The sequence below is a fragment of the Hipposideros armiger genome, unplaced genomic scaffold (genome assembly GCF_001890085.2).
Source record: "Hipposideros armiger isolate ML-2016 unplaced genomic scaffold, ASM189008v1 scaffold_480, whole genome shotgun sequence".
In the NCBI taxonomy this organism is placed as follows: Eukaryota; Metazoa; Chordata; class Mammalia; order Chiroptera; family Hipposideridae; genus Hipposideros; species Hipposideros armiger.
Window position 1 is genome coordinate 515,794 of NW_017731830.1, and position 11,003 is coordinate 526,796.

Genomic DNA, 11,003 nt, shown 5'->3' on the forward strand with positions numbered 1-11,003 from the left:
ACAGGAAAGTTATAAGGACCATTTCTGACCAAAGAACTTGAGATCAAAGGATATCCAGAAATGACACAATGCTAGGATTATGGGCGAGAAGCCAGCCAAGCTAAAAGGCGTCACCAAAATGCCCTCCCAGGGTGGGTTACTCACACTATAATCTCCTAAAGACACTTGCCGAAAATGCACATTCCTGGGGCCCACCTCAAAGCGTGTGAAGACTATTTTGGGGGATGGGGCCTAGGAATATGAATTCTGAATAACCTTGCCAGGGAACTTTTATACCGTCAAGCGCAAGAGCCACTGGTTCAGGCGGCACCATGGGCCTCTGAGTGAAAGCTCGCCTTGGATATGGGGATCCTTAGAAACAGTGACAAGCCTTTCTCCTCCCTCGAAACTGGTGGTTCTTGACCTTGGCCGAACCCTCAAAGCACCTGGGGCCCTTGAAAACATGCTGGTGCCTGCGTCCGTCCTCAGAAGTTCTGATAGAAATGGTCTGGGGTGCAGCTTGACCCCTGGGAGTGTTTGTGAGGCTCCCCAGGTGCGCGGTCAAGAAAGAACCACTGCTCCAAACCATCATTTCAATTTAGAAGCTCCCAGGACGCCTCAGAGAACACACCCCAGTTCTCAAAGCCACCTGCCTACGTCCTCCAGGCAGGCAGTGGCTGGGGACCTGCAGCCATGGGCTCCCCAGGCAGCCACACCTGGTGCCGTGACAGGCCGCCTCTGTGATGGCCACAGAGCCTGCACAACTGTACCTGGGGCTATCACGTCACACTGGGAGCCACACTGGGCAGCTGCCTGACTTGTCACCTCCAACAGTGGACTGAAGAGCACAAAAAATGCACTTACTTCCTCCAAAAGCTTGCCACCTCTCTAAAACCACTACTTTTACATTTCACCCTCATTAACTACAAAATCACTTTTGGCCAAACACATTTGGTGAATGCTTTTTTGTTTTCCTTTAAGTCAGTGGACAACTGCTTTGAAAAATAATACCAGATCCTAGATTTACTTCTTAATTTGCCTTCTTATACATCAGCGAATGACACAAAAATAGATAAATCATGACAGTGATATCCGCTAACATTTTCCGGGCACTGACTTTGTGCCAGGTACAAAGCTGTTTACACTGATCCTGCAAGGTCTTAGAAGAGGGAAAACATTATATGCTTCCCCCAGGTTCTCTCATCGAATTCTCTGCAGAGCCCCCCAGAGGCAGGGTCTGTTATGCCCCTTTCACAGGTCAAGAAATCAAGGCTCAAGTTCACACAATTCTGGCAGCGGGTGAGGCAAGGAATGCAGGCAGAGACTCTAGGCCCAGCGGTGCTGGGGCCGCTAGTGGAATCCCAGTGACAGCCCAGCACATGACGCTGCAGATGCCCCATCCCACATCCCTGCCCAGCAAGGGGTGCCAGCCCTCGGTCAGTCCTGTCCGGAACCAGCGAACACCTGTCCCTGTGCCGCCAAGCTCCTCCTGGGGAGCAGGTGCCAAGATGGACCTGAGCATGTTGACGTGCCACCCAAGCAGGCCAAGTCCACTCCTTTCTAAAATGCTGGAAATTGCTCATTAATCCCAAAGCATAACAGGATCCTGGAGTCCCCCCAGTCCTGAGAAATATCCCTCGCGACAGATCCAGACGTGGCACCGCTGAGAACGCCCTGGAAGTCGGGGGAAGGGGAAGATGCTGAGGGCAGGTGCTTGTTTGAATGTTTGGTTTTGAATGGGAAAAACATCCCACGCTGCGGGAGGTGCTCAGGTCTCTCTCAGTCTGTCCTGTCCCACGTCCTCCTCACTGCTCCCAAAGGCCCTCTGACGGCTCCCACTTTTATTCATCTCTTGGGTGTCCTTCTAATGATTCTTTAGGCAAATACAAGTACATCTGAACAGCATCCTAATTTTTCCTCCTTTCTTACATAAAGTGGAACACGCTCTCCAGCTGCTCTTCACCTTGGCTTCTTCCCGTGACGATACCCCCTGGAGATCTCTCCAGGCTGGAACACATCACCTCCTCATTCTCACAGGCCTCCGTGTGCTCCAAAGTACAGACGGCCCCTCCTGATGGCCGCCTGGGCTGTTGCCAACCTTCTGCTGTGACAGCGGGATGAATTCCCAGAGGTGAGATTGCTGGGTCAAAGGTCTACGTGTCTGTCATTTTCACGGAGACCAAAATTCTCCCACGCACCGAGTACATTAGCAATAAAACAGGTGCTTAGACTGCAGAGACAGCTCACTACCCTTGTGGCCTTGGGCTCCTCATCCGCCAAATGGGGATAATCACAGACCCGACCTCACGGGGGAGGGGCGGCTGTCATCAACACGGTGTGACTTAATATTTCTAGAGCACCGAAAACAGAGTCGGGCCCAAGGACATCATTTGTTGCGGGTTTATCACCGTCGTTACTGTCAACTCCCAGCCCAGCTAATTTTGGGGCTACAGCAAGGACGGCAGGCGGCTGCAGTACATCCGGCTGGGCTGAGGGCTGGGGCTGGGGCGCTGCCAGCAGAGGCTGGCAGGATGGCAGCCCCAAATTCTCACAAGGTTAATGCCTGGATCTGGCCAGGCTTGCAGGTTAGAAATAGGATCTCACTGGCGTCCCGAGCCAGTTCCGCTTAGGGATGCTGACTTAGGCAGAAGAAGCTTGCAGGAGGCCAGTGTGTTAATTCACCGTGGGAAACAGCTGTCGAGAGGACCAGACACGGCCACCGGCCTGTCTCCCTGCCTGGTGTCCTCACGCCATGAAGACAAGCTGTGTATGAGGACAACTGAGGCCTGAGGGGTGGATGAGTCGCTACCTATTCTCAGGGCCTAAGGCGCCTAGCTCTTCTGGATTGCCTGTCGCCATCTCCACCACCTCCCTGGGTCCACGCCAGCCTCATTTTTCACCTAAAGTGCCACCGTCACAAAGAGGCCTCCTAGCCGGTACCCCTGCCCATCCTTGCCCTGCGGTCGTCCGAACACAGCACCAGAGGGAGCCCATTACAACTCCAGTCGGACTGCGTCCCTTCTTTGCTTGACACCCGCATGGTTCCTCACGCCCTCAGATTCAAAACCCAAGTCCTTCCACTGGCCTCCGAGGCCCACCACGCTCCCAGCCCCAGGGCCTTTGCACCAGCCGTTCCTTGGGCTAAGCTGGTCCTGCACTCCCACCCCCACAGGCACGTGGCTCACCTGTCCCCTCCTTCAAGTCCTTGCCCACGTAGCTTCTCAGCGAGACCACCTGCGACCAGCCTATGTGCAAGTACAGCTGCCCCGGCCCTCACCCACTCCCTCAGCTCCCCTCACCCCGCTTTCTCAACTCCACAGCACTGCCATCTAACGTACCATCGGGTCTGCTTATTTGTTCTGTAAATTCTCTTACTGGCACAGAAGCCCACAAAGGCAGGGATTTTTGTGTCTGATTTGCTGACACATCCTCAGCAACCAGCAGTGCCGGAGGCCACCTCTCCAGCTCATCTGAACCTGAGAGGTGCGACCTTTCAGCTGGGGCACACTTCTTTTAGTTTCCAGTCCCCTTTTCCTGGCAACAGCCTCACCCAGGCCTGGATAATATACATGTTTCACCCCCAGATGCCACGAATGGCTCAGGGACTCACACGGGCCCCAAGCCAGGCCAATGAGATGGAATCCTGGGACTCTGGCTGGAATGCTTAGAAACAAGAATTTCTTTCCTTGTCCTGGGCCTACCAGCAGTGAGCAGAAGCTGAGGGCACCTGGTAGAGTTTGGGAGTGAAGCCAGCCCCCGGGAAAGGACTAGAAAAAGCCAAGCTCCTGAAGACACTTTGGGCGTCTGACTCCAGCTATACCTGAAGCCAGAAATGACAACTGGACTTTTCAGCACAAGCCAATGAACATCCAAGCTTAGCACGAGTCAGGCTTTCTATCACTCACTGGTCTCGTGTGTAGAGCTAAATGGGTCTGAATGACATTTGTTTTCTGACATATCTGGTCTTTTGATGGGTTACAGGCAAGACCTGCCGGCTTGGTCCTTGCCAGGTGAGACACGGACACCTCTGCTCTGATCGCCCGTGAGCAGCTATCAGGAGGCGGCTCTGCCTGCCAGCTTTTGTGAGCTCCTTACTGCCTAACAGCACAGACAGCCTGCTTCTCCTCAGGGGCCCAGGTCCTTCTCTTCAGCCAGACCTCCCTGCTGGGCCCGCACAGATCGCTGGGCCCGAGGGGTGTGCGTGGGACAAGGGGCAGCCACGGCGAGGCAGGAAGGTCTCACAGGCACTGCAGCCATCACCCACGTGGGGAGCGGGGGGGCGGACTGGGGCCTGGACTGTTTTAACAGTGACAACAGAGAAAAATGGACATACTGGGGAGAGATTTAGGGGCTGGACTGAAGAACCTGGTGATGGACTGGACGTGGGCCATAGGGGAGATGACACTCAGATTTCCGGAAACGGGGTACACGGTGCTGCCATTCCCCTCAAAAGAAACCCAGTGGGGACAAGGGAAGGGCTAGGAGGAGGTGCCAAGGTCGGTTCTGACAGAGGTGGCGACGGACTCGACCTGGGTTACAGGATATGGGTTTGCCAACAGTTCACTCACTGGCTTTCCTGGCCTATCAGAAGGTTAGAAAACACGATAATTGAGAATTCTTTCGAAAACAGCACCCTTGTCAAGGAGCAGAGGTGGAGCGGAGGGTTGGTCTCCCTCACGATTTACCTAATTAATGACTAAAACCACAACCGGACCTGATGGAAAGCAGCTCCACCACCCAGCCTCGGGCCAGCCAAACGCGCTTCCTAGATCTGAGATGAGTGTGACCAGAACTTACCGAACGTATCAAGTATGTCAGAGATGAGCACAAACTTGCTCGGGTAGAACTGAATGACACTCGTGTCCGAAAGAAGCTTTGAACACTAGAAAGAGAGAAAAGAAAAGTCATGGCAGTGTCGTGTCTGACTTGGTTGGGACGCTCCAGGCCCGGACAATGAACCATTTGTACAAACAGGGACAGGGGTTAACCATGTGCCAAGTCCTGAACAAGACGCTGGAGGTACAATGGCGAGCAGAACCACCGGGCTTTTGACAAAGAGAGCCGCTCTCTGCTCACAACGAGCCTCTTAAGGAAAGACGGTCACCTTCCTCCAGGAAAGTCCCAGCACTGAGGCGTCACATCCAGGAGGGTCTCTGCTCCAACACTCAAGGTCACCCGGGGAAGTCAATGACCACGCCCCCCCACCAGCGTCCTTGCTGATGACGCCAGCTTTGTTCCAACTGCTTTTCAGCAGTTACCTCTGGTTTTTTGCAGGACAGCCTTGATTCTTAAACATTCTTTCCTACGAACTGACCTCATAAATAAGTCTCCGGGGTTTCTTGAACGAGCATCTACTCAAGCCCACATTTCTCTCTAAAGAAAATGACATGTTTCCTTCAAAGAGGACGTGTTTCTCTGGAACTATGATCCTCAACGCTAGAAGCTTTTCGGCTTTGCAAGGTCAGGAATCACTTGTTCCCCAAGTTACCTCTGCAGCCAGAGGGCCATCCACACCAGAGTCCGGGACTCTTTTTTTTTTTTTTTAAGATTTTTATTGGGGTATTGGGGGGATGGGAACAGTGCTAGGGAATTGGGGGAAGTGGAACAGACAAGTTGCTGTCGTTTTGTTCTTCAGTCTAGTTGTGGAGGACAGTGCTTCACTGGCCCAAGTTGGCACCATCATTGCGCTCTTCCCTGGTGAGGCAGATCAGTCGCCGGCTTCTGGATGGCCGCTCACTGTGGCTGCTGGCCACTCACGCTGGCTGCTGGCTACACACAGTAGCCCATGGCAACCCACTGCCACAGGGGCTGCAGACTACGGCTTTGCCCGGTGACTCACAGCAGCCTAGCTCCAGGTTGAGCTGTTGTTCAGCATCTTAGTTGTGGAGGGCAGTGTCACTGGCCCTCATATGTGGGATCCGAATCGGGGCCCTCTGGCGTCCCAGACCAGTTCTTAACCAACGCGCCACTCGGCCGGCCCCAGAGTCCGGGACTCTTAACAGAACCCTGCAGCCACACAACCTAAACACCCCAGATTCAGTCATCACTTATAATCAGAAGCAAAAAAAAACCAATGCCTGCTTTGAAGCACTACATGTAATGCCCAGAAGTCTTTACAAATTCAAAAGTCACCATGAGGAACTATTTAAATAAACTTTTATCCTATTTTATCCTTCAAATGGTTGACCCTCAGATAGACAAGTGTTTGGACATTTAGAAAGAGTCCTTTAATACATGCTTTTCCAACGAGCAGATGATGGTTATGCTAGTCATCATAGCAACAGGTAGCTCTGACATCTGTGTTCAGCTTGTTACCCCAAATCTAAATTGCTAGATGCACCAAGTTCCTTCTCAGCATCGCATGCCTGAAAGTAAACAGCGAATCTAATTTGGGAAACATCCTCTGTCAGCCCAAATGTTATTTGGGGAGGGGCGGGGAGGTGAGGGGAATGTGAGCTGTTAAAACAATGGTGTTGACACGGAACGTGGCATTTGGATGTGGGCAGAATTCCATTTCCTGACGCCTTGCTTTGTGTTTCTCATACGCCCTTCATGAGCGCTCCAACTTAAACAATTACCCCATGAGAGTTCAGGGCTTGGAAAAGACAAACAAGCTGAATCTTAGAGGCTGTTTACAATACACAGCTCTGGGCGCCTAGGGATGTCACATCTCCCAGCTCTTACCCACGGCCCCTCACAGATGAGTTTCTGCCCACGGGTGAGGGGAGAGAGAGAAAATTCAAACAGAAGATTTCAAATTAAACACAGCTGGGGCTTCCCAACATCTGTGCATTGATTTTTCTCCCAAGCTGGTGTCCCAGAACATATATTTTGTAAAGGATTAACAGGAAGCAGAGTTTTTTAAATCCAAAGTTAAAGTCATAATAAAGTTATAATTGAAATTACCTTGTAAATCATAATTTTGAAGAACGTACAGGTTTTGAAGGCTTTGATGCGGTTTCCCAAATCAGAGTCAGGCACCCCGGGGTGTATGTGTTAAAAATACAGTCTTTACTCCACATCAAACCTACTGGTCAACCTCCAGCCGAGTTGAGGCACCAAGAAATCAGTTAGTTCTTTTAACAAGGGATCCGGTGACTGCTTCACTGAAACACGTTGGGGACACAGTGGGTTTGCGATACCCACAACCTGCAGCAGATGCTGAATGGACTAAACTTCCTACGAACCAGTGTTCTCAGTTTCAGAATCATCGGGGGAGCTTTTAAAAATAATGGCGCCCACCTCCCAGTCTCAGAGACCCTGGTGACGCTGGTGTGGGTGCAGCTGGGACTCAGGACACAGCAAGTGATTCTAACGTGCAGCCGAGGCTGAGAATCGTTGTCTCGTTGTCATAAACATTCCCTGCACATCGGACTGATACATTACTCGGCTATCGAACTTATTCACATTGCGGGAAAAATCCTAAAAGGGTGTTTTTCATTTGTTTCCAATTAGCAATGTCTAGAAGGACACGAGCAGTTTTCTAATTAAGTTTGGATCTTTAAAAAAATTGAATAACCAAAGCAAAGGGATACATTAAAAGATAACCTATGGCTGAGTACAAAGAAAGCATGAATGGATGGATGGGTGGGTGGAAGGAAGGAAGCAGACTAATTAATTAATCAGAGGACAACTACTATCCAGAATACGTGAAATAACATCCTAAAAATCAATAAGAAAATAAAAAATAACAATGAAAAAAAATGAGCAAAAGAAATGACACAAGGCATTTTGCAGAAAAGGAAACGTCAATGGCCAAAACACATGCGAAAAGACGCTCAATCCTATTATAATTGGGGAATTACAAAGTAAAACCACAACAAAGTAGGATTTTTATCACTTCCTAAATTGGAAAAATAAAAATAGAAGTTCTGCTCATACCAAATGTTGGGAGGAAGCTGAACAGCACAGACTCTCATATTCCCACTGCTACTACGAGCGTACCAGCTGGCACCAAAAACTGTGGAGAACTGGGCACTCTCTGGTAAACGGACGAGGCACACGCCCTACGCCCCAGCCAGCCCACTCCGAGGTCTGGGCCTTCATCTAGAGAAAGGCCAGCAGGCGTGTCCAAGAGTGTTCACAGCCACATTGTTAAAATAACGAAAAAAAGGAAAGGAAAGAACCAGGTGACCATCGACAGGATGAAAGATACATAATTTATACATTAGTAGGCTCACCATTGTAAAGATGGCAAATCTCTTCAGTTGACCTACAGGGTCAACACAGTCTCTATCAAAATCCCAAAAGGTTTTTTGGGAAGAGGGGGAGGTGGGGGTAAGAAATTGACAAACTGATCCTAAAAACCGTATGGAAATACAAAGGACCCAAAATCTCCAAAACGATTTTGAAAAAGAAGAACGAAGTTCAAAGACTTACATTACCCCATTTCAAAACTTACCATAAAGCTCCAACAGTCAATATCGTGTGGTATTGACATAGGACAGACTTACAGATCTGTGGAATAAACGTGCGAGTCCAGAAATAAACCCTTACATTTATGGTCAGTTGACTTTTGACAAAGGTACCAAAATAATTCCATAGAGAAAAGAGTCTTTCTAACAAATGCTGCCAAGACAATTGGATATCCATATGCAAGAAAAATAAACTTAGACTTTTATACAATATACAAAAAATTAATCCAAAATGAACCACAGACCTACTAGATGTGAGACCTAAAATTGTAAAACTTCTAGAAGAAAACATAGGAAAAAATTCTCATGACCTTGGGATAGGCAAAGTTCTTACATACAACTCCATAAGCATGAGCCAAAAAATGATAGATAAATTGGACTTCATTAAAATTAAAAACTTCTGTACTTCAAAAGATACCATTATGAAAAGGAAAAAAACCACAGACTACAAGATCATACTAGTAGCTCATATATTTGATAAAGTACTTGTATCATGGATATATAAAGAATTGTAACAACAAGATAAATGACCTGATTTTAAAAATGGGCAAGTCTTGAACAGACATTTCACTAAAGAAGATAAACAAACGGCCACAAGCACATGAAAAGATACCCAACATCACAGTCAGTAGGGGAATGCAAATTAAAACCACAGTGAGATATCACTTCAAACCCACTAGGACAGCTGTAATCAAAAAGACAGACAAGGAGGGCCGGCCGAGTGGCTCAGTTGGTTAAGAGCTCGCTCAAGAGTTTGAGCTCTGAGCAACAGCAGTTCGAGTCCAGCCCAAGCTGAGCAGCCGCTGAGCTACCAACAGGTAGCAGGATGGCTCAGCTAAAAAAAAAAAAAAAAAAAAAGACAGACAAGGGCCGGCCGAGTGGCGCGATGGTTAAGAACTCGCTTGGGATGCCAGAGGGCCCCGGTTCGGATCCCACATATGAGGGCCAGTGACACTGCCCTCCACAGCTAAGATGCTGAACAACAGCTCAACCTGGAGCTGGGCTGCCGTGAGTCGCTGGCGATGGCGTAGGCTGCAGCCCCTGTGGCAGTGGGTTGCCATGGGCTACTGTGTGTAGCCAGCAGCCAGCGTGAGCGGCCAGCAGCCGCAGTGAGCGGCTGTCCAGAAGCCGGCGACTGATCTGCCTCACCCGGGAAGAGCACAATGATGGTGCCAACTTGAGCCAGTGAAGCAACGTCCTCCACAACTAGACTGAAGAACAAAAGGACAGCAACTTGTCTGTTGCCCTTCCCCCAATTCCCCAGCACTGTTCCCATCCCCCCAATTCCCCAATAAAAATCTTTAAAAAAAAAAGACAGACAATAACGACTGCTGGAAAAGATGCACAAGAATTGGAACCCTTAGACGCTGATGCGGGAATGCAAATGGCGCAGCCGTTTTGCAAAGCAGCTTAGCCATTTCTCAAAAAGTAGCATAAACCTACCATACGACCCAGCAATTCCACTCCTAGGAATCTACCCAAGAGAAATGAAAACATGTGTCTGCACAAAGACTTGTGTACAAATATTCACAGGAGCATTATTCCCAGTAACCAGAGTGGAAACAGCCTAAGTGTCCATCAACTCATTAACGGAGACATAAAACGGGGTCATCCATACAACGGAATAGTATTCAGCAGTAAAAAGGCACAAAGTGCTGACACATGGAGGGACCTCAGGAACATGATGCTACATGAAAGAAGCCAGATGCAAATGATTCCATACGGAATGAGCCCATGTACATGAAACGTCCAGGAGCGGCAATCATATGGTCAAAAGCATATCGGTGGTTTTCTGCGGCTAGAAGTGGCAGTTGGGTTTGATTGCTAACAGGCTTGGAGGGGGAGGGTCTGGGGGCGTGGGGAATGGAAATGTTCTAACACTGGATTGTGCAACTCTATAAACTCACTAAAAATCACTGAACTGTACACACTTCCAGTGGTAGGTTTTAGGAGATGTAACATAAAATATATCTCAATAAAGCTAAAGGAGCAAAAGCCTGATTTACAGAGCAAGGGAGGTGAACTGGTCTCATTTCTCCACACTCCACAGCCTGACAGTCTTCAGTGGCTGAAGAAGGCAGTTTCTAAAGGACCAAGAGTTTAATAGTTGCGAATAGCCAGATGTGGAGTTAATTCGACACTTTCATGGTTATTTTCCTTGAGAAGACACGAATGAAATCTGCTCCAGATGTAAAACTCAGAAATCACAGTGCTAAGCCACAGTCCTCCAGGCAGAGACGCTGCCAATAAAAATATTTGGAAGAAGCGCTTGTTAGTTTAGAAATTTCTCACTTGGGCCACGCAGCAAGCAGCCCCCATCATGTGCATGCAGGAGGAGGACCTTTCTTCTGGGGTATTTACTCTGTAAACCAACAACAGGGATGGGAGGGAAGTGAGCACAGGTTTGGCTCGGTCCCGAAACACCAAAAAAATAGCACCTGCCACGCAATGTCATCTTAAAAGACCTCAAGGGCAGGCCGAGTGGCGAGATGGTTAAGAACTGGCTTGGAACACCAGAGGGCCCCAGTTCAGATTCCACATATGAGGGCCAGTGACACTGCCCTCCACAGCTAAGATGCTGAACAACAGCTCAACCTGGAGCTGGGCTGC

General features: G+C 49.2%; 1 protein-coding gene across 1 annotated transcript in view; it reads right to left on the minus strand.

The window, feature by feature from the left end:
- The window catches only part of VPS35L (VPS35 endosomal protein sorting factor like), a 103,581-nt gene that overhangs the window by 65,782 nt on the left and 26,796 nt on the right, over positions 1 to 11,003 (minus strand). Inside the window, exon 7 of the mRNA XM_019666883.1 lies at positions 4,777 to 4,861. Within this exon, the coding sequence (XP_019522428.1) occupies positions 4,777 to 4,861 (85 nt within the window). The remainder of the gene's footprint in view (positions 1 to 4,776; positions 4,862 to 11,003) is intronic.